The sequence below is a fragment of the Mauremys mutica genome, chromosome 1 (assembly GCF_020497125.1).
Source record: "Mauremys mutica isolate MM-2020 ecotype Southern chromosome 1, ASM2049712v1, whole genome shotgun sequence".
Classification (NCBI taxonomy): domain Eukaryota; kingdom Metazoa; phylum Chordata; order Testudines; family Geoemydidae; genus Mauremys; species Mauremys mutica.
Window position 1 is genome coordinate 171,236,846 of NC_059072.1, and position 24,945 is coordinate 171,261,790.

General features: G+C 43.2%; 1 protein-coding gene across 6 annotated transcripts in view; it reads left to right on the forward strand.

Moving 5' to 3' along the window:
* The window catches only part of NECTIN3 (nectin cell adhesion molecule 3), a 196,960-nt gene that overhangs the window by 113,976 nt on the left and 58,039 nt on the right, over positions 1 to 24,945 (forward strand). For all 6 annotated transcript variants that reach the window (XM_045001873.1, XM_045001874.1, XM_045001876.1 and 3 more), the window contains exons 3-4: positions 7,432 to 7,728; positions 11,623 to 11,740. In XM_045001873.1, coding sequence (XP_044857808.1) covers positions 7,432 to 7,728; positions 11,623 to 11,740 — 415 coding nt within the window. The remainder of the gene's footprint in view (positions 1 to 7,431; positions 7,729 to 11,622; positions 11,741 to 24,945) is intronic.

Genomic DNA, 24,945 nt, shown 5'->3' on the forward strand with positions numbered 1-24,945 from the left:
AGCTCAGGAGTCTCAGGACATAGCCCCATTGACATCTCCACTGCTGTGTAGGAGCCTGGACATGCAGCCAAAGCACTCTTATCTGCCTGGCTATGACATTCTCTTCCCGCCCCCCTCCCCATCTCCCGAGAAGCCTGGTACCGCTTCCTCGTCGGCCCTCCCAGATGGATGGACCCTTCTGACCCTATTGGAGCCCATGGGCCGTGTACCAAAGACAAACCAGCGCCATTGTAAGGATCCTATCGCTCCTCAGCATGCCAACCAGCTCTTTTGGTATATGAGGGGAGGAAGGCGTGGAATCAGTACCGCCAGTTCCAAATAGCGCCTTCTCATCACCAGATGAGGTGGTCGTCCTTTTGCTGCGCTCTCCACCAGATGACCACTGGTGGTACCAAGAACTTCTGCAGAGTGTGGCTACCAACTTAAAAATCCCACTGGAGGAATTCCAGAACCCCCAACATAGTCTCCTGGACATCCTTCAGCCACAGGGAGAGAGCATGTGGCCCTTCCTATAAACAAGGCCATTCTGGAACCAGCCCAGATTGTTAGGCATACACCAGCATTGTATGCCCCCACCCCGAAAAGAGTGAAGAAACAGTACTTTGTGCCGGGTAGAGGGACTGATTTCCTATTCACGCACCTGGCTTCTAATTTATTGGTCATTCAAGTGGCTTTGGAGTGGGCATGTCAGCACCTGCAGATGTGTACCCCACCAGACAAGGCTCTGCTGGCTAAGTACAACTTTACCACGTCCAATAGGCTGGCAGAGTTTAAGTACAAGTGCCCTGCAGATGACCAGGGCCAGCTCTAGGCCCTAATAAATGAAGGAAAATTAGTGGCAAAGTTGGCCCTCCAGCTGACACTGCAGCTCATTCTGTGTGAGTGTACAGAATTCATGTCCCCTGCAGATTTCTTTGCTTCCCCGCAGAAAAATGGCTTTCTGACAGGGAAGCAAAGAAAAGCTGCAAGAGCAGTGTCACACCACTCCCTAGTTGCACAGGTGGTACATTTTGGGCAGCCAGTGGAGAGGTAAATCACCACAGGGCTGGGGACATCCTAGCCAGTGGCTCCAACCCTGAGCTGGTATCACCTGCTAGTCCTGGCTGGACTGGAGACAGGAGAGGACAGGACTTTCTCAGCTTCAGTCACTTCTTGCAGGGGAAGTCTCAGACCCACCCCCAGAAACCTCCCCCAGATGCAGGAAACTCAGCATCCACCCCTGCTTCCTGCCCCCATTGCTCCTCAACTGTGGAGGGAGAGGTCACTACGGGGAGCTGCTCCCCCATCCACCCAACCCGTGTGCATCCGGACCTCCCATACCCAGACTTCCCTTCTGAGCCTCACCTGTACACCCAGAACCCCCCTAGCTCTCCATACCTGAACCCCACTGCACCGGACTTCCTCAGCCCCCTGCATCTGGAGACCCCTGCACCCAGACCTCCTGCCTCTGGACCCTCACCGCTGCATCCAGCCCATCCCCCCCCGAGCTTCCCTGAACTCAGACCCCTACCCTGATGAGCCCTACCCCCTGCACCACCCTGAGCCCCCATATCCGGACCCCCAGGCCACTGACCCTCCCCCCCAAGTAGCTGTACCCAACCCTCCCCCAGTACCCAGACCTTTCTGCTGAGCCCCAACCATCTTCACCTGAAAGCCCCTTCAGAGTCCTATTGCACCTGGAACTCCCCCAACAAGCCTCTGTGAATCTAGACAACTCCTCCCCACTGAGCTGCCTGTGCACATTGTCCCACACAGAATCCTCTCAACCCATACCTGTATGCCCCCCAAACTGAGCCCTTCCACACTTGGATCTTGCCTGGTTGAACCTGCCTGCCCCACACCTGGGGCAGAGGTGCAGGGCCCCAGGGTGTTTCTTGGGCAGGCCCAGGCCTTGTGCTTTGTCTCGGTCAGGTGCAGCCTCACCACTGAGTCTGTGTCTGGTGGGGTGGAGGATTTGCATGGTGATCTCCCACCTTCATGCAGCCAGTGGCCTGTGCTCCCTGCTCCCCGCTGCCATGCTGGAGCCTCTGCATTTATTTATTGACAAATAAAACTTGCAGAATTTTAAAGTACTGTGTGCAGAATTTTGCATTTTTTTGGCACAGAATGCTCTCAGGAGTACCCATTCCTTGGCCACCGGACTCATGATGCACCAGTGACTCATGGCTTCAGTCTTGTGGCTTCCCGAGGGAGGTCCAAAATACCATTAAGGATCTCACTTTTGAAGAAGCAGACCTTTTCAATGATAAAACGAAAAGTGCATGCTCTGGGATCCACATCACCAACAACTCCTTGCCTTTCTCATGAGGATCACCAAGGGAGATGCTTTTCTGTTCTTTCTGCCTCAAGCACAGGAAGTCTCTTTGAGGGCAAAAGCATACAGGAAGGACACCCTGCTAACTAATATTTCCTTATCTTCACCAGATGAGGCTGTGATGCCTCCCACAACTTCTCTGACAGACTGCCAAATGGTTTGAAGAGTTAAACAAATTGCTTAAGTCAAGATCTACTTGGAGTAGGTTGAAGAGTCCCATCAAAAGCTGTTAGATATTCTACACAGAACAGCCTTCTATCAAGTGGCATTGCGAGTAAATGAGACTTTACTGGATCTTCCAAGACCATCTAGCAGACCCCAGTGACGATATCACCTACACATATAAATGTGCAGATTAAAATTATTACATTCCAGCCATTAACTCAATTTCTGTTTACATACCCTCCCCATAATGCCTTGGTTGTAGACAAATGGGTTTTGGTGTTTATAACCTCAGGTTATTCCCTACATTTCACCTCCCATCTCCCCAGTTCACCCTCCTTCCTTGTTCCTTTTTAGGGGCCCAGCTCATGAGCATTTGCTGAGACTTGAAGTCATTTCTGTCATGTATAGGGGTTATAGAAGCTGTTTGAGTCCAACAGAGGGAAGGGATTCTGGTCCCAAAAACCCCTCTGGATGCAGAAATTCAGGATGGTGACATTCGCAGGTATTTTTCCAATGCTGTATTCTAGGGATTGGTTTTTGATCTTGAGGATGTGTATTTTCACATCATGATTCACCCCTCCCATGAGATGTTGTCTTCATTTCATAGTCAACCAGGATCACTTGCAGTATTGTGCTTCCCATCAGTTTCTTCTGCTCTGAGGGTATTCTTGAAGGCCCTGGCAGTAGTCTACCTTCATTGAGCTGGGGTGGTTGTCTTTCCATTCCGTCATAATTGTCTGTTCAAGGCCACTCTTACAGCAAAGCTGTCTCTATAGTAAAGACAGCAGTGTCCCTTTTCCACACGTTAGGAGTTGAGCTAAACAAACATAAATTCACTTTGACCCCACTGCAACTGGATTCATAGGATCTTCTCTTGGTGCCATAGTAGCCTAAGCTTACCATGCCATGGACAGATTTGATACAAACCACACTTAACAATTCAAATAAGTCCATAGACTATGTCAAGAAATTGTCTAGTATTGTTAAGTCACATGACAGCTTGTACCTTTGACGCAGCATGCCAAGTTACATCTTTGTTGTTTCCAGGGATGGCTCAGAACAAGTACTATCTTGTCTAGACTGCATCTGTCCCTCTGAGTATTGGGTTGACTCAGTTGGTGGCAGGACCTGTCCAAAGTATGTACAGGCGTTCCCTTCACCCATTCTCCTGCCATCACTAACTTCAAATTATTCCTTATGGGGTGGGGAGCACATATGGGGGAGACACAACTTAGCGCTAGTAGTGTGCCCAGCACTTGTCTCCACATCGGCTTCCTGGAATTAAGAGCTGTCAGGAATGCCTGTATACAGCTTAGTCCCTTCCTCAGGAACCAGTCTGCCATGGTCATGATAGACAACGTAGCATTGGTGTTTTTATATACATCATGAAATGAGGGGCGATATGCTGGGCTGAGCATCCCTCTGTGCAGAATCGGCGAAGTTAAGGAACTGGTGTACAATGAAGCCCATGCTCATCTCACCCTTTTACCTTCCAGGCGTACAAAACACCAGAGCCAACAACCTGAGCAGGCACTTCTCCCAGGTTTGCAGGTGTGAGTGCGACTCTCCGACTCGAGAATATTTTCCTAACCTGGTGATTCTTGGAAGCGGACCTCTTTGCAACCACTGTGAAAATGGTGTGAAATTCTGCTTTGTGTGGGGAGAGGAGGAGATCATAGGGGCCGCATTTCTCACATATTGGACAAAGGATCTTCTCTCTGCATATTTATCAAATATCAGTACTTGGTCCTGCTAGTGAAGGCAGGGGGCTGGACTTGATAACCTTTCAGGGTCCCTTCCAGTTCTATGAGATAGGTATACCCTTTATTTATTAAAACCCTGTTGCCCCTGAAGGTGCTGAACAAGGTCGAGCAGGACAAAGCCAAGGTTGTCCTAATTGCACCAATTTGGGTGAGAGACGTTCCTTAACTGATTTGTCTCACTTTGTGTCTGTCCTTGCTCCTTCCAATCATTCTCCATTTGTTATCCCGCAGTTCTGGGCACTCTTCCTCTCAGAGCTTGACTCCTCGATGGCTCTTGGGGAATACAGGTTTCTTACTTGATAGAGGTACACCAGATCCTATTAAACAGAAAGATCTATAGCAGAGCTAGCTACTTTGAAAAGTAGAGAATTCATCACTGGTGTTTTCACTGGCAGTTTTTCCTACTCGTTCCCTTCTTTGCTGTTCTTGATAATCTTTTGGAATTAAGGTGGTCACACCTTAGTTTCAGTTCTATCAAAGATCTGGTGGTAATCACAACTTTCCATTTCAATGGAGAGGGCTTCAGTATTTGCCTACCCCACAATGACAGAGTTCATTAAAACACTGAAATTTATTCCCACAAATAAGCTAACCTCTGGTATGAGACTTGAACTTGGTCCTTAACTGCCTCATGAAACCTCTGTTTGTGCCTCTAGCTAGTTGTTTTCTGTTCCACTTACCTATTAAAATGGCATCACTTCTGCCTGTGGGCCAGATAGGGGCATTAATATTGGACCCCCTTCACAGTATTAAGGAAAAAAATTCATTACAGCCTCATCTCAAACTTCTACCTAAAATATTCTTCGATTTCCACACTAACCAGGCAAATATACCTTCCTTTGTATGTGTGTTTCCCCCCATTTTCCAGCCACACCAGTCCAGGGAAGAATCTGCATTCCATATGCTGAATGTTGGAATGGTGTTAGCTTTGTAGCTGGACAGAGCCAGACCATTTAGAAACTCTCACTGTTTCTTTTTATGGACAGATCAGAAGGATCTACACTTGCCACCCAAAAGACTTCAAAATTCGTTTCTGGGTATATTCTGACTTGTTAGGATATCACTAATGTTCTGTCCCTTTCTAGAGTAATTGCCCACTCAACTAGATCTCAATCCACTTCTATGGCGCTGTGAAAAGTGTGCCAGTCACTTAAATTGTCAAAGTTGCAATTTGGCCATCAGTTCAGTTTTTCCAAACAATGAGTCTTGGTACACGCTTCCAGATCAAATGCTGCTATTGACAGTGCTGTTTTGTCAGCAGTCTTAAATCCGACTCTCTGAAGCTGCTCCCTCCTATGGATACTGGTTGGCAGTTCTTGAAGTGAGCACCCATCAGGACATTACTTGAAATAGGAGAGGTTGTTTAATTTTACCCCCTCCTCCCCCCCCCCCCTGCTTTTCAGTCTTGTCTTTTGGGACCTCATGATAGAGAAGGAACTGAGGGCCATTTGCCTGCGTTGCTTTGTGCATCCTTGATATGGGACATGAGGTCTGGAGCCACATGCATGTTCTGAACAGGCACTGCTACTGAAAATGTCAAAGATGTACTTGGAGTACGTGTAGGGGGATGCACCTTGAAGAACTCGAGTTACTGTACAAGGTTACTAACCTCTCAGTCTGCAAGTGGCATTATTTAAACAATAGACTACACTTGGATTAAGTAAGAATTCTACATTAGGTCAAGAATTGGTGGATAACTTACTGTATTCACTAGGCAGATGCATAATTGAGCCTTATTTATAAATAAAATATATAAATTAAGTGATAGCTTGACTTTTAAGTTAATACTGATTACTGTAAGAATTATTTTCTTTTTAAAATATGAACTGCAGTAGAGATGCTTCTGGACACAGAGTTCAGAAAATGTTGGGCAGTTGGATATTCCCCATTGGTACCTTGTAGCATGGGAGTGAAATCAATCTCTTATTTGTAGCTGGCATAACATTCATAAGTAGACTAAATTTCCTTGCACTTAAGTTTGATTTCTTCAGAAGCTTCCCTTAATGTATATGAGTTCAGCCTTCCTGGACATCATTGATTCTTGAGCATCTCTCAGGTCTTTCCTGATGTTGGGTTTTTGCATGTTGATTGTCTTGATGTATGTATGTATGTATGTATTTAAATAAATAAAAAACCTTGAAAAAAGAGCTTAGTTCTGAGTAGTAAAAATAATCTGTTTTATGGCCAGAGCATAATGCTGCAAGCCACGCTGTTAACTATACCCCTACCCTGATATAATGCGACCCAATATAACACAAATTCAGATATAACGCGGTAAAGCAGCACTCCGGGGGGCGGGGCTGCGCACTCCGGTGGATCAAAGCAAGTTCAATATAATGCGGTTTCACCTATAACGTGGTAAGATTTTATTTTTTTTGGCTCCCGAGGACAGCGTTGTATCAAGGTAGAGGTGTACCAAAGAAAGTAGGCTAAAGGACATAACATGGTCTGATTTGTTTAATAGCTTGTGGAGCAAGACTCTTTAGTACTAATTACTCTTTAACTAAAAACAAACAAAAAATAACCCCCACCCTGATATCTGTGAAACTAGCTAGGTGATAGCACTTCAGGTACACAACAAAGATGATTTGGGTTCTAAGACGACACTGGTGCAGGAGATGTGTAGTTGTAGATAACTGCATCATACATTTCTATGATGTTTGTGTGGGGTAAAAAAAAAAAATTGGAATAAATGTAAATTAAGCTACAGAATTGCTTAAGTAAATGTGTAAAACACAGTGTCTTCCTGGTTAGTAAAACCAGTCCATCAAATGTAACCTATAGGCTATATTTAGTTGCAGTTCATATGTTTTAATGATTATCAACCAATGAGCATCAACCTTACCTTAGAGAGGGAAAATCAAGTACAGATGCAAAGCTAGATTAAAATAAATGATTTAAAACAAGGATTCCTGCTTGCTGATTAAAATTTGACTTATATCACTTGGATTTTAAATCAGTCCACCCTGGCAATGTGCAGCACAGGGGTGTCAGAGCTGTCAATTGTTCAGATTACTCTAAAGTATCCATTGTGTCATCGGCTTTACCTTCTGGTTAACAAATCGGCCTTGAAAATGAGTTAGTTAGCTGTAAACTATTGGGATAAAATGTACATACAGGAAATGAAGTGAGGTTAATTAAACTTTTCTGTCTTGACTGAAAACATACTTAAACTTTTTATTTCAATAGTTGAACCCATTGTGAGCCTAACAAAGGGACCAAACTCTTTAATAGATGGTGAAAATCAGACAATAGCAGCCATTTGTACAGCAGCCACTGGAAAACCTGCTGCAGATGTTGATTGGGAAGGAGATCTTGGAGAAATGGAATCCAGTTCTACTTTATTTCCAAATGAAACCGTGACAGTTGTCAGTCAGTACAAACTCATACCCACCAAATTTGCTAGAGGAAGACGCATAACTTGTGTTGTGAGGCATCCAGCTTTGGAGAAGGAGATGAGATATCCTTACACATTGGACATACTATGTAAGTATACAACAAGTTAACTATTGCTTTTATTCTGTCATATTACAACTAGGCCTTATAGTACATTCCATCAGTAGACCTGCAAGCAGTGTACAAAGAAGATCAGTATCATTGCTTCATCACACAGATGTGGAAACAGAGCCATGGAGAGGTGAAGTGATTTGATCAGGGACTTGCAGCAGGCCACTGGCTGAGCCAGGAGTAGAACCCAGGTCTCCTGAGACCCAGTCAGTTGCCTTACTTGCTGAGACACATTACCTCTTAACTTTTAATTAACTTGATTTAATTACTCATTTATATTCCTCATATTTTTCTTCATGGACTTATTTTTTAACAAATGTGACTAATACTCAGAAGTTGAAGCTGAAAATTCAATTCCTCTTCAGCTTTACAGAGACTTGTTGTTATGAGCAAAATCTGTTTTCCCAAGAATTGAAGTATTTAAATAGTTGAAATGGTAGTTATTTCACACTTGGAATAATACAAGGCATGTTATTCCCAAAGAACTTCAGTGATGAAAAAATGTTATGGGGTAACTGTGCTTAACCAGATCACTCACTACACTACTGAGAGTATTAGAGGTAGAGTGGATAACTTGAGAATCCCTCCACTTGGAAGTCTATTTTCTTTCTTAAGATAGATCTTTTGGCTTGTTAACTTGAAATCCCCGAAAGAAACAAGTGACAGAAGATGATAAATTGCCAAGCCCCCCTCTTTATTTGATCCCAAGGCCTACCTTGTCAGAATATTCTTTATACTTTCATAACCTTCTATCTCAGCTGTAGAAATATGCAGCGCTTTCATCTGTTAAGTTTCATCTGTTTGTCTTTATTGCAGTAAATACGTTTCTGTGTATGACCAGATAGTTTTGGATTCTGCATATTTACTATTGTTAGCACATGACAAGCAAAAAGTATGGCATATGTACTATTTTAAATTTCAGTTCAGTAACAAATGATAAAAGACCTCTTTCTTGCCCTTTGCTGTTGTTTCTGGCTACCTGAAAAACTTTGTCTTGATGGTCACAGATTAAACCCAAACAAATTTAGGGCTTGTTTACAGTGCCCTGCAGTTTGGATTATGGGAGTGTGAATAGTATTGCACACCAAGCGCTGAGCTGCAGCTCCCCCATGTGGATGCTGTGAGTGTGAACTAAGAGGTTCTTGAAACCGGACTACATTAATGTGAATTTAGGAACCTCTTAGTTCACACCCACAGCATCCACGCAGGGGAGTTGAAGTGCAGCACTTGGCGTGCAGTCCTTTTCACACTCCCGTAGTCACACTGCAGTGTAAGACATAGCCTTAGCGTATCTCCCTAGGTTGACCAGTAATAATGCTGTGCTCCGGTGGATTGCTGATTTTAACAAGAGTTGCCCCCAAAATAAATTCCAGTCAGTTTCTCCCCAATGAAGAGTAACTTCTAATTTACCATAAATAAGTCGAATTTCTTAAAACTTTACGTTGTATGCTATGTTTTGTCATTCTGATTGTGCTGTTACAAACTTTAGTCCACATAGCCCAACTTTAGTCATCCATTTGGGGTTATCAAATATATGATGAGTTTTCGAAAGTCCAGAAGAATTTGGGTTCCTAAGGATGCAAAATTTTAGCTTTAGGCATCCATTTTCAAATGCAAACTATAACACGCTAATGGGTGCACAGGAGAGGGGGAAAGGAAGTAGATCTCAGACTAGAAAAAGATTGTAGTTTACATCTATTGACGGGTTAGAGTAACTTAATTACTACTTCAGAAAAGCACCTGAGTGGTGAAAAGGATTTTAAAAAGATTTTTCTTTCCTTGCCTTTCCTTTTTTCTTTTCTTTTCATCAGGTCCCTTGCTGTAACCTGTTTGATTAAAAAAAAATAAATATTTACCATCAGTTACTAGTTGGTGACATAAACACATGACCAAAAGAGTTTTCAGTAAATTTAAACTGTTACTTTTTATGCTTACCACTTGTAATCGATTTGGTGTATTGGGAGTGGGAATGACCTTGAGTCTTAAGTATAATTACTGATTTTTGCCTTCAGCCATCTTGGGAAATACCATAATAAATAAACTTATGGTCTGAGAATGCTATCAATAGTAAAATTATTAACATGAAATCAGGAAACATTTGAAATAGTATTAAAAGACTAAAATAATGACCTATTCCAAGTCATACACAACCTCCTCTAACATAACCTTATGGTATCCTATCAAGTAAATCCACTATTAAAAACTTGTCTTTCAAAGATATTCTTTACAAATATGTTGCATTGAATCAATGAACTTCTAACAATTTTAGAACAGTCTATATTGGAGTGGCTGGTTTTAATGTCTGTCATTGAATTTGGAAAGAACTTTAGACTAAGTTATGCATCTTTTCCTCAATATTAGTTAGAAATGAATAAACTTTAACACCTTCCAAAACAAATTATAAAAAGGTCATGACTATGAAGCCCCGCACAACTTGCCTAGTGTTCTTACAAAATTGTGGTGAACATAGATAAACAGTTCTGCTTAGTGCTTTGTTTCAACGTATACTAACAGTCTTCAACTGAGTTTTGGATCTCTGCACTTGAATCTGAGTAGAGTATTTTACTGGAGTAGTCATAAATAAATAAATATAAAAAGCAAGTTGTGAGAACTGTAAATACTCCATCCAGGCCCTGTGCCATGATACACAAATAAGGAAGGAAATTATTACTTTTTAAAAAAGTGTAAATTATAAAATGAATATTAATTGAATACTAAGGCAGTGCTGTTGAGAGAGGCTACCAGTTTTTAAACTGCTACTCTCTACATGTCATTTGCACTAGTGCGTAGTTTGGAGAGAACAAAGCTGCATCCTAACACCATTAATAACAATAGCTGAAGAGACAAGCATAACAAGAAAATTGCCAGTCTCTATAACGTAACCTTTCTGGCCTAGCCCAGTAGCAATAACCAATATCCATAATATACCTCAAACATAAATTAATAACACTAAACTATATAAAAGTTGGAAAGATGTGGCTTCAGTGAGAAGAGAGATTTCAAGTTTTGCTCTCCTTGCCACCTGCATTTGAAGGAAGTAGTTGAGCGTGCTGTCCTGGACTCAGAGCAACTATCCTACTCTGAATTCTGATCTCATATTACTTAAGTGTGCTATACCTTTTTACTGTAGCAGACTCTTTCAATTGATGTGTCAATTATATTTGAATGTTTACATTATGTTGCAGTATACCATGCATTTTCCCCAAGCATACCAGTGGAAGGCTTACAAGAAGCATGTATTTAAAACTGTCAGACATTTTCTACAGCTGGGTTAGGTGAGATTCTGGGGTCAAGACTTCTAATACTGAGGGGTTGAAAGGAGTTGGGAAGATGGGATTCAGATTGGAGCCATTATCACTATTAATTGTCTTTTAAGTCCTTTGAAAAAAAATTAAACACAGAATACGCTAAAGATCCTTGTTGGTTTGACTACTAGTAGTAACGTAGGCACAGTGCAGATGCCTACTACAGTATAAATAATTAGCCAAAAGTTACTCATGTTGTATGTGCAATTAATCATTTACCACTGTGTAATATGAATTTTTTGAATTCACAGAATTTGGTATATTTGAACTATTGACGTTAACACTGCATTATGCTAAAAATTGGCATTGTTGATGTAAAGACTATATCATTATCTTAGCTTGTTTCAGTTGACAAACTGAAAACTTACGGGGCCCACTGATATGCTTTGTTAAGCCTCTGATGCCAACCACCCATGTATACATATCATTTCCAGGTAGGACTACCACTGCTCTTCGGAGATTAAGCACTACCATACTGTTAGTTAAATAGAACATGTAGACATACCATTCTAAACAATGCATGTCTCCTTTTTGAGTATTGGCATGTGAAATTCTACATATTTTATAGATGCCCCTGAAGTTTCAGTAACTGGGTATGATGGAAACTGGTTCATTGGAAGAGAGCATGTTCAGCTCCGGTGTAATGCTGATGCAAATCCACTGCCCATGGAATTTACATGGACCAGGTAAGTGTTCATGAAAACCAAAGATGAATCTTTCCATTTAAGTATAATCTTTCCATTTAAGTATTAATATTTTAATAGTAGAGCGTTTTAAAGGTGTTACTGGCTTATGACCTAGTGAAAACAAGGCCCTTTCACTGCTTCTCGCATGTCTGGTTCCAGTACATGACTAATACACGTTATATGTGGTTAGAAATGATTGCTATTGAAATATGTCCCATATTGATGGATCAGACATGTGGATTCCTACATGTGGACATTTTAAAGGAAAATATTGGCCTTAGGAACCATCAACTGTATAAGGAAAGGGAAACAGTAGCAACTGAGGTCGGAAGGTACAAATAAAGAATTTTTGTTATTCTGAAATCTGAACAGTTACCAATACTTTTTAGGATCAATCCATTTATTTTTATAAATGGAATAACTTATTTGACAGGTGATTGTGACACTAAGCCCAGAAAGTTAGTATAAGATATTGCAAGCACCTGTTGTCTGTCCTTCCTCCTCCTTGTGAGTTGGGGACGTGTTTTAAAGCAAAGATGCAAAAAGACTGGATATTTGTTGAAAAAAATTATATAAAACTGATATGTTCAAAATTGGGTGGAAAACACTTGAAATATTCCAATCATCAAATTTACCATGCCCTAATAAAGAATAAGGCACTGTATCTACTTCCAAATAAGATGCAGGAGATGGCTTGCCTCATGACTCGAAGTTGAAGTCAATCTGTGATGTCTGGTATCTTTGTATGGCTTTCTGTTGTGTGATAAAAGTTGTATTTCATGAATGTCATATGAACTGAATGGCTTTACTGTGAGTCCATCTGTAGTCTTGCATGTTAAGTACATTCCCCTGGAGGGAGCCACCTAAAGCAAATAGATGGCCCAAAATGGTAGCTTCCCTTTTTTTCTCTTAAAGAAAAACTTGAAGTAACTTCACTTGGTCGGTCTATCTGTCTGAAACAAAGAAAATAACTTTTGTGAGTATTTAAGCATATGTAATACACAGTAATAGTGCTGTGAGAATCACTGATATATGATCATTAAAGATCAGTTGTGGTGCCACTTTGTATCCTCAAGTTGCTTCCTGGATCAGTTAGAAGAAAAAAGACATAGTTTTAGCTTTGGCTTTGTCTGCGCTGGAACTTAATTGGCAAAACTTTTGTCATTCAGGAGTGTTAAAAAACCGCACGCGCGCACACACCTGAACAGCAGAAGTTTTACCGATGAAAAGCGCCAGTGTGAACAGTGCTTTGTCGGCAGGAGTCGCTCATTGCACGACTTGTAGCGGCACGGCTGTATTAGCACAGGCACGTTGCTAAAAGCTGCGTGGTGTAGACCTAGCCTTGAAAATTGTATTTGAAACGTGTGGTTAATAATAAACATATAACCAAAGTTTATTGAATGGAACCTCCTAAACACAAAACAAAATATGCTATCCAACTATTAACATTAAAAAATTAAGAAACAAATCAAATCATAGAATCATAGAATTCAAGATCAGAAGGGACTATTATGATCATCTAGTCTGACCTCCTGCAAGATGCAGGCCACATTAGCCGATCTACCCACTCTTTTAGCAAGCGACCCCTGCCCCATGCTTCGGAGGAAGGCGAAAAACCTCCAGGGACACTGCCAATCTGCCCTGGAGGAAAATTCCTTCCCGACCCCAAATATGGCGGTCAGCTGAACCCCGAGCATGCGGGCAAGACTCTCCAGCCATACCTTCTGAAAGAGGTTAAGAATATCATATCATTGACCCAATTTGACCCAATTAAGTACCAGTTTGGCACTTAATTGACCTATTGACTAAGCCCGTTATCCTATTATACCATCTCCTCCATAAACTTATCTAGCTTAATCTTAAAGTCATGGAGGTCCTTCGCCCCTACTGTTTCCCTCGGTAGGCTGTTCCAGTATTGCACTCCCCTGATGGTTAGAAACCTTCGTCTAATTTCAAGCCTAAATTTCCTGACTGACAATTTATATCCGTTTGTCCTCGTGTCTACATTAGCACTAAGCTGAAATAATTCCTCTCCTTCCCTGGTATTTATCCCTCTGATATATTTAAAGAGTGCAATCATATCTCCCCTTATCCTTCTTTTGGTTAAGGAAAACAAACCGAGCTCCTCAAGTCTCCTGTCATACGACAGGCCTTCCATTCCTCGGATCATTCTAGTGGCCCTTCTTTGTACCCGTTCCAGTTTTAACTCATCCTTCTTAAACATGGGAGACCAAAACTGCACACACTACTCCAAATGAGGTCTCACCAACGCCTTATATAACGGGACTAGCACTTCCTTATCCCTACTAGAAATACCCCGCCTAATGCAACCCAAGACCGCATTAGCTTTTTTAACGGCCACATCACATTGCCTACTCATAGTCATCCTACGATCAACCAGGACTCCCAGGTCCTTCTCCTCCTCCGTTACTTCCAACTGGTGCGTCCCTAGCTTATAACTAAAATTCTTGTTAGTCATCCCTAAATGCATAACCTTACACTTCTCACTATTGAATTTCATCCTGTTACTAATACTCCAGTTTACAAGGTCATCCAAATCTCCCTGGAGGATATCCCGATCCTTCTCCGAATTGGCAATACCTCCCAACTTGGTGTCGTCCGCAAACTTTATCAGCCCACTCCTACTCTTGGTTCCCAGGTCAGCAATAAATAGATTGAATAAAATAGGACCCAAAACCGAACCTTGAGGTACTCCACTGGTAACCCCCCTCCAACCCGACAGTTCCCCTTTCAGTACTACCCTCTGCAGTCTCCCCTTTAACCAACTCCTTATCCACCTCTGGATTTTCATTTCGATCCCCATCTTTTCCAATTTAACCAATAATTCCTCATGCGGTACCGTATCAAACGCCTTACTGAAATCCAGATATATTAGATCCACCGCATTTCCCTTGTCTAAAAAATCTGTTACTTTCTCAAAGAAGGAGATCAGATTGGTTTGGCACGATCTACCTTTCGTAAATCCATGCTGTAATCTATCCCAGTTGTCATCGGCCTCCTGCTCCTTAACCACTCTCTCTTTCAAAAATTTTTCCATTACTTTGCATACTACAGATGTTAAACTAACAGGCCTGTAGTTACCCGGGTCACTTTTTTTCCCCTTCTTGAATATAGGAACTACATTAGCTAATCTCCAGTCCAACGGTACAATCCCCGAATTTAGAGATTTATTAAAAATCATCGCTAACGGGCTAGCAATATCACTCGCCAATTCCCTTAATATTCTAGGATGAAGATTATCCGGGCCCCCCGATTTACTTCCGTTAAGCTGTTCAAGTTTGGCCTCCACCTCAGATACCGTAATGTCTACCCCCATATCTTCATTCCCATCGGTCCCTCTATCACTATTCCTTAGCCCTTCATTAGCCTCATTAAAGACCGTGGCAAAATATTCATTCAGATATTGTGCCATTTCAAGATTATCCCTAATCTCCACTCCGTTTAAAGTTTTAAGCGGTCCCACTTCTTCCTTCTTGGTTTTCTTCCTATTTATATGGCTAAAAAACCTTTTGCTATTGGTTTTAATCCCCTTCGCTAGGTCCATCTCCACCCGTCGCTTTGCCTTTCTCACTGCATCCCTACACCCTCTGACCTCAATAAGGTAGGTTTCTTTGCTGATCCCTCCCATTTTCCACTCCCGGTACGCTTTCTGTTTTTTCTTAATGACCCCTCTAAGACGCTTGGTCATCCAGCTCGGTCTAAAACTGCTACCTACGAGCCGTTTTCCCTTTCTCGGGATACATGCCTCTGACAACTCCTGCAATTTCAACCTGAAGTAACCCAGGCGTCATCTACCTTTAGATTCCTAAATATGTTGGTCCAGTCCACTTCCCTAACTAGTCGTCTTAATTTAGTAAAGTTAGCCCTTTTGAAATCGTAAACCCTAGTCTCAGATGCAATATTGATTATCCTCTCATTAATTTTGAAACGAATTAGCTCGTGATCACTCGAGCCAAGGTTGTCCCCTACAACTATTTCCTCAACAAGGTCCTCATTACTCACCAAAATCAGATCTAAAATGGCATCCCCCCTCGTCGGTTCAGCAACCACTTGATGGAGGAATTCATCAGCTATCACGTCTAGGAAAAGCTGAGCCCTATTGTTATTACTAGCATTTGTTTCCCAATCTATATCTGGGAAGTTAAAGTCTCCCATGATCAAGCAGTTCCTATTAGTGTTTACCTCCTTAAAAACATTAAAGAGCTCTCTATCCGTCTCCAAGCTAGATCCTGGCGGTCTATAGCACACCCCAATCACTATCCCGGGTGAGGCTCTGGTAGTTTTCTTCCCTAATGTGACCATTGCCCACACAGACTCCGTATTAACCATTGCATTGCTAGTTATTTCATTACATTTCACCTCATTATTGATATACAATGCTACTCCCCCACCTTTACCTTTGCATCGGTCTTTTCTAAACAGCACATACCCTTCCATACCTGTACTCCAGTCATGGCTATCGTTCCACCATGTTTCGGTTATTCCTACGATATCCGGTTTCAATTCTCGGACCAGGAGCTCCAGTTCCTCCATTTTATTACCTAAGCTTCTCGCATTGGTGAACAAACATCCTACCTTTTGCTGTTGGGCTCCTCTCACTCTTCTCACCCCGCTCGGTAGGGACACAGTACTACCAGTATGACCTGTCGATCTAGTATCTGTCCCCCCCCTCTTCCTTACACCTAACCGTCCCCCTCTGGCTATATCTGTTGTTATCTTCTTGTTCCCACTCCCAATGTATAAATATGGCGTGGAGTGCACCAGGGCCTCTCCCAACCGTCTCCCCCCAGTGTCTAGTTTAAAGCTCTTTTAATCAGATGAGCCAGCCTCCCTCTTAGAAGTCTACTTCCTTCCCTACTTAGGTGGAGCCCATCCCGTGAGAACAGTTGTCTGTCCCCAAAAGCCTCCCAGTGCCCATACATCCCAAAGCCCTCCTTGTAACACCACTCTCTCAGCCAACTATTAATCGTCAGGATTCTCTCACCCCTTTGGCGCCCTTCCCTAGGGACAGGTAGGATCCCACTGAAGATCACCTGAGCCTCAATTTCCTTAAGCGTCTTACCCAACCTGGCATAGTCTCCCTTGATCCTGTCTAGCGAGAATCTAGCAGTATCATTCGTTCCCACATGAAGGATGACCAAAGGGTTCTTACCTGCTCCTCTTAGGATCCTTTTCAACCTCAGGTCCACATCCCGTATTTTAGCGCCCGGTAGACAGCACACCCTTCTGTTCTCCGGATCGGCCCTGGTCACAGGCCTGTCCAACCTTCTCAGTATGGAGTCCCCAATCACGTAGACCTGCCTTTGCCTGGGGACAGTGCGGTCCTCTAACCTATCCCCCGTTCCCCCTGGTTGCAAGCTCCTTCCATTCCTATCTTCCCTTGTGGTTCCCCTTAAGCCATCCTGTAATCTCCCCTGACCCAAACTTGGTGTTGCCTCCATAGACTCCTCCCCTCTATCTATGGGACTGGCCGCTCGTCTCTTTTTCCTTGGCCTCCCACCATCAGCTACCATATTCTTTACCCCTTCCTCATTTTCCAAACCTTCAAACCTGTTCCTTAGCTCTATTTCCCCCTCACTGGCTCTCCTTTTCCTTGGCCTGCTTCTCACAGTCACATGCTTCCACCGCCCATCCTCCTCGTCTGGTGGTCCCCCCTCACTGGCCTTAGCCCCTGCTCCCACCTGTGCCCCTGGGCGTTCCCCTTCAGTTACTGCCTGCCATTGCTCCATCAGCTGCTCGAACCCCCTTCTATTCTCTATCAGGGTTTCTACCTGCAGCTCTAGGCCCTGGATCTTTTCCTCCAGCAGCTCTATTAGGCGACACTTCATACATACATAGTACTGCTCTGGGTCCCCTGCTAGAACCAGGTACATACCGCAGCTGCTGCATGCTCTCATCCTTGGTGTGTCCTCTGCTGCTTGGCTCATGGCTGCTGCTGTCCCGGCCTCGCTCGGTGCTTGTACCTAGGGAAACACAGGGGACACGGCGCGGCCCCCTTCCTCCTCCCCCTGCTAACTCCCACGCAAACTCCCCTGTTAGCAGCTCTGTTTGCTGCCTCCTGTGCCGCTGCTCGCAGCTGAAGTAGTCTCAATTAAATCATATTTAAACCAGGTTGATTTAAAAAAAAAAATCACCTCCTAATACAAATTGTAAAATCTAACAGAGTGGCTGTCAGTTAATCCCCAATTAAATTTCATTTAAATCAAGTACATTCAGTTTTAGCCTGGCTAAACTGCTCAGCATTGATAAAATATAAATTTGAATCAGTGATCAAACCATAATCACAGACAATGCAAACTGCTTTTCGAGATGATACATGCAAAGTGGCTCGTTGTCTCTCTTCTCAAACATGTTATGGTTCATGTTAAAAGCAATAAGGACAAATAATCTAGTTTTAAAAGATACTTTAACCTTCTCAGTAATAGGGGCTTTCATAACACTTACACCAATTCCCAGGTTTAATTTCATTCCTCATGTGGTACAGACAAGTCCGATATGGTTTGTAAAAGCAGAAAGCTTAATTTCAAGAAATTATAGATGAAGTTGTATACAAATTTCTTGTCAAACTCTTTGGCAGGAACTTAATCATTATAAGAATGCCAACTTTAAAAAAGTAGAGGTAGCAATTTATTGAAAGAATACTGGGCTACAATGCAAAGGGTCAGACCACTGTTACGCAAGGGTGGAGAGCTGGGTCATGAAGGGTATTTACTTGTACTTGCTTCTGAAAAATGAGCTAAGTAGTGGCGTTTGGGGAAGGCGAAGGCAGAATATCGTTTGTACCACGTTTCCCCAGAGGGGAAAAAAAAATCAGTTAAAGTTGATTTCAGATCTAGTTTAAATTCTAAATAATGCTGTTAACTGTATTTTTGCATTTCTTCATCAATGCTGTATTTTGTCCACTGAATTTTAACGTGAAGGGAGTATGTTATATTCTTAGTAATAGTAATAACACGTGCTGAGCAATCTTAATAACCTGGAAGTAGATGTACAAATCTGTACACAGCGAGATTAATGAATCCTTGTTGGGCTGGGGAGATGAAGACAAATGCGTGTGTATTGCAGCAGCGTGTTGTGTTCATGCAATGAAATGACAATAAAAGTCTATGTACAATGAAAAGTAACTTAAAATAAACAAGTACAGATTTGTGACTGTTTAGCCATTTGACTCCTATGGTGGGAAGATTCTGTGAGATTGGCAAGCAGGATAGCTATTAAGCTGCAGAAATAAAACATTTCTACAGTTGTCTAGCAGTGACTGGCCTATAGTTAACAAGATCTCAAGCGGAGGAATGTCTGAGGATGTTCATTCACTGTACATATTGAATTTTTATGGTATTGTTCATGAAAAGTAGTTGCAGCATGTGATGTTGCATGGCAGACTGACACTTCACTTGTAGGAGTAACACACACACATTCTTCTTTTGAGTAGTGTCCTTGTGGGTGCTCTACGTCAGTATATGCTGCCTGCCCATGCACTCTTGATCAGAGATTTTTGTCAGTGGTGTCTGCAGGTCTGCACCTATGCCCTAGACACCCTCATACCCCAATAAACTCCCTGTGGCTTGCAACACTGTGTCAGTGTCCAGTAGCTGAAATATGCAGCTGGCTACCCTTTGCTTTCTTAGGCCTTTTTCATTTTTATTTTTTTCTTGTTAGCACAAGTTCAGGCTTTGAGTGGGTTCACCCCTTCTCGCCTCTGGGTTCACCCCTCCTCCCCCACTGGCCCCCCAGGCCTCAACAGCCCCACGTGTGGGTTATGCCCAAGACCCTGGACTTCAAACCTTTCCATATGGGCTATAAGTCCTTCCCTTGCAGTGATGGAGATTCAGCCTGCCTCTCTGCTGCTTGGGAGAAATCCCTATTCCCTCTAAATGTGAAGTCTACTTAAGATTTAAAAACAGATCTAAAAAATTGAGGTAGGAAAAACGTATATTCCTATTTATGCAGTGCTCTCTGAGATCCATGTGATGAATCACCCCCCAATACATTGGGTCCATTGACCAGCTCTGCTTCGGCGGTAACCAAAGACCCCAGACTCTCTCCAAGAAAAGATCCTATTCTCCAGAATCGGACGAAAAAGGGAAAGTCACCTCCTTGATCTGGGTCCCAAGAGACCTCATGTCCAAACACAGATATTGCTGAAGCTCCCTTTCCTGCAGTACTGTGACCACAGTAGCATATCTAGAGGTCATCTAGAGAGCTTCCAACACTGGCATCTGCCTCTGCCTCCGAATGTCAAAATGAAGGCTAAGACCTTATTGGTTCAGTCTTCCATAGCCAGAAGTGAAAAGTGTACCATACCTATTCTGGTGCTGCGTCCGGCACCACCCCATATGCTTACGCCTGAGAAAACACATCAAGACGTCCTGGTATTGTCCAGGCTCCTATTTCACAAAGACCTCTGAATCCTCAAAGAGCCCAAATCACCATTATTGAAAGGTACTGAGAGGTACTCCTCATTGGTACCAACTCATTTCTCTGAGTTTGCTTACCCTCCATCCTTTTCTTTGATGGTGACTCACCCTCTGGTACTGACACTGTCCCCACGCAGGCTCTTTGAGAGAGACTTCAAGTTGGCACCGTTCCAGAGAATCTTGTAACTGCCTCACCAGCCTCTTTCTAACCCCAATATTTATGCATGTGCAGGTCTCCTTCTGGGGCCCTGTACCAGTCTGACTATCAGTACCTACACCATTTCTCCCCCCCCCATTTGGATAACATCCTCTGACTCAGAGGTGTCTATATGAGGTTCCTCCACCTTCCAACTCTTCTCCTTAAACTGACATTGAAGAAGGAGCTCATAGCAAGAAATACACCGGTTGCCATAGCAAGGATAACTTTGGGATCTTGCATTATTCCTCTATGCCCCATTACAGTGCGCTTGCTGGAACCCATGGGCTTCTTATGGCAACCCTTGTTATGCAGAGTGCTATCTCAAGAATTTGCTTCAGGAACTTCAACCAGTGCATCTAGGTTGTTCCCCACAGACACATCCTCTACAGCAGGAATCAGTGGAAGAGGAAGAAACCTCACCTTCCTGCAAATCCTGCTCATCAGGTGAGGGTCATGCCTAGCTTGGCATCCTGTCCTAATGACTTTAAGGCCTTTCAAAATTCCTGAAAAGGGTAGCAGGCACCTTACAAGTCCTGGTAAAGGAGAATAGGATTTCCTGATACTCCTTGTTGGATAACTTTCATTCACCTCAGGGCAAGATTGTCTTGCCCATCTGTGAAGCTTTGCTTATTCTATTCTGTGGTAAATGGAGTGCAGTGAACTCCAGCCACTGTTGCACTTCTGTATAGATGAGTCTACAAAAAGTATTACATCCCTCCCAGAGGCTCAGTATTTATTCTCTCTGGTGGTCAAGGCTGCTAATGAATGGAACAGACTGCATTAGTCCTGTTCAACACCATTGGACATGGAGCTGAAATGATTGGATCTGGTGGGTTGTAAGAGCTGCTACTTGGCCTCCTGGTAGTTCAGAGTGGCCTGTTATCAAGCCCTGATGGCTTAATGCGACTTCACTTTATTAAAATTTTTCATCTTATTGAATATGTGCCTCAGGAGCAGAGAGAACAATTTCAGGCCCTCATTACAGAGGGTCAAACAGTTGCCAAGGCATCTCTCTGCTTTGTGCAATTGTCATTTGCATCTAATGTTCTATAGTTATGGCAGTAGTCATGTGCCAAGCTTCCTGGCTGTGGTCTTCAGCCTCTCTGGGAGGTACAAAATACTATAGAGGATCTTCATTTTGAGGGCCCCCAAGTTGTAGAATGACAACCTGGATGGGTCCCTCCATTCTCTGAAGAATTAAGTTCTCTAGGCATGTATATACTTGCGAATAAAGAAAACACAGCAGGTCACAGACAGCTCAACGTTTTTGCCCAGTCCACTACCAGCCCATGAGAATGGCTGAACATTCTCTCTTCTCCCCCCCCTCCACACACACAGAAACCCCAAATTCCCTAAGGAAGGGGTTTCCTCTTCAGCAACCTCCCAGCCAGTGACATCTTCAAAATGTCTGTTTTGACCCATTGGTTGAAGGTGGTAAACTACTGCATCTTTACCCCGATATAACACACATTCGGATATAACGTGGTAAAGCAGTGCCTGGGGCAGGGCTGCGCACTCCGGTGGATCAAAGCAAGTTTGATATAACGCGGTTTCACCTATAACAGGATAAGATGTTTTTTGGCTCCCAAGGACCGCATTATATCGGGGTAGAGGTGTACTTGCTGTGGATCTTATATTGCACTTATTCCCCTGCCACCCTTATGGGGATTTTCTCTCTCTCTCCTATTACCTATCTTTCTGGGAGCTCATCACTTTGGACTGATGGATCCTAGAAGCAATTTTCACAGGCTTTTCCATCCAGTCCAGCTCCTTACCACCCCATTCCTCTTTAGGGACTCTTCTCACAAAGACCTCTTAAAGCAAGGGGTAAAATTCCTCCGGGCTCTGAGGGAAATTGAACCTGTCCCATCAGACTTCATTGAGAGAGCATTCTTTCATCAGGATAGAATTCTATTCTTGGTATTTTCTTGTCCAGAAGAAAAATGAGGTGTGTGGGGAGGAGACTAATTCTGGACCTCAGGACTTAAAACACCTCCATCCGCTCCTGATAGTTCAGAATATAACCCTAGGAACAATAATTCTCTGGGAGGCTTTACTCCTTCAGCCTTCAGGGTTCTTGTTTCCATGTCGCCATTCATCCCTCACACAAGCAATTCCTATGCTTTGTGGTAGGCAAGGACTACCTTCCCATACAAAGATTCTGCACTGCAAAATTTATCAGGAACCTATTCAACCTCTTCTCTCCTATCCAGGAACTAACACCAGCATGGGATCTCACTTTAGCTCTTAATGCTTTGAGGAAACCTCCATTCGAGCCTATGGACAGTTGTTCCTTCATTCATTTGGCCCTTAAGACCTTATTCCTCGTAACCATTACTTCGACCAGGAGGGTAAGAGCTTGGAACTTTGGTGGACTCACCAAATACAGTGCTCTATCAAGATGAGGTGACTTACTTCTTAAGTCTCTTCTGAATTGCATGTTAAGCAGGAGATTAACCTACCAGTATTTACCCCAAGCCTCGCTCTTAGAGAGAAGTAGTGAGCCACCATACGCTTGGTGTTAAGAGCTCTTGCCTTTTACCTTGACAGAAGTAGGCCCTTTTTGGGTTTCCCCTTGACTTTTCATTTCTGTTGCAGAAAGAATAAAAGGGGACATCTGATCTTCACCCAGAATCTGTCCAAATGGGTTGCAGGTTGCATCCTCTCATGCTATGAAGTTTCATTGTTAATCCACCCTTCTCCCCTGAGAGTTATTGCTCATTCCACTAGGTCTCAATCTAGCCCCTTGCAAATATATACCCATTTCAGACATTTGCAGTGCAGCCACCTGGTCTTTGTCACCCATGTTTTACCAGCATTACCCTCTTTCATGCCTGCCTCCAGGACTGACATGGCCTTTGATGTTGTCCTGTGATCCATACTGAATCCACTTCCTCGGCACCCGTTCCATGATGAGAGTCTGCTGACATGGAGCACCCATAGGGACACTACTCAGGTAATCTCTCCTCTTTCTTTACCTTGTACAGTAACTGGAGTTTTTCCAGGTGTATGTCCCTAAGGGTGTGCCAATACTCACTGTCCTTCCCCTCTGTCTCGGAGTCTTTCTTGAAACATTAGTGGTTGAGAAGAAACTGCACTGCCATTTGGTGTGCCCCTTCCTATATATTCTTGAATCAAGGCACAAGGGTGTTTAGGGCTCAGATGTGGATTCAGAGACACTGCTGACTGAAAACTCCTATCAAGAGAGCAAGGGTGTGCACATATCCTGATGTGGAGCGCCCATGGGGGGGTGAGGGCACCTTTCAAAGAACTCCAGTTACTGTACAAGATAAGTAACCTCTCCTCTCCTTTTTGGTTGTAACCCCTCTATGCCCTGAAACCATCTGATTTCTTAATTAGCAGTGAAGGATCATTTAAAGGTGCCCGTAAATGAAAGTCTCTCAGCAAATTAACAAAAAACAGCTGGCAGAGCCAATACATGTATGAAATCATACAGGCTGTTCAAGATACAAATGAGTTAGTGTTTAGCACTACATTGAATGCTGCAAATGTACTCAAAGCTCTTCCTCCACACATTTGAGTTGTAGGCCCTTGATATTAGTCTCTCTCTTCCTCTATAGACAGCAGTACAGAAGACAGGCATTTCCACTTGCATAAACCTTGCCTGTACTAACAAGATAAGGAGCTGTAGGTGGTCCTTTGGGCTTTGTAACTTTGTTTTTACAGTCCATCTGTTTTTCTTAAAATATTGCTCCCTAGTCTAAACCTTCTGATAAATCATGAGACATAAATTCAGGTCTTATTAAGCCCAAATGTATTATCCTGACTGAGTCTCAGACTTCCAGTAATGGTGATTTGAAGGACTGAATTAGTTAAATTGTGGTGTTGGCAGTAAAACCATATTGTTACTAGTAAGAAGTCTTTTTATTAAAAATTTGACAGAACTTTGCTTTAGTTTCAGGCCACGTTAATCCTTAACTTAATTCCACTGACATGATTTGGAGCTAAACTGGTGATTAAGTTGGTCTGTTTTAAGATTGCACATTGTTGGAATAGTTTTTGGAAAATGTGTCCATCAAACCTTACTTGAAAAGAGGGAAGATAATTTATTTACAGCCTATAAACCTGCAGAAGAGCACAAAAGACTACTCCTGAGGGAATTCTGTGCCAAAAAATTCTGCACACAATAATTAAAACTTCTGCAAATTTTTATTTGCCAAATAAATGTGGAGGCTCCATCATGGCATGGGGAGCACAGGTCACTGGCTGCACAGAGGTGGAAGATCACTGTGCAGCTCCACCTGCCCCCCGGGACACTGACTCAGCGGTGAGGCTTTACCCAACTGTGACGTAGTGCAAGGACAAGGTGTGCCCTTGAAACACCCCAGGGCCCTGCCCCTATGTGCCAGGTGCACCAGGTGTGGGCAGGCAGGATCCAAGTGTGGAGGGGCTTAGTGTGGGAGGATCCAAATGTAGGTTGAGAGGGTTCTGTGTGGGGCAATCTGAGTGCAGGAAGCTTAGTGGGAAATCTGCGTGCGGGAAGGATCCGGATGCCCAGGGGCTTGTTGGTGGGTTCTGGGTGAAGTGTTAATAGAATTCTGCAGAAA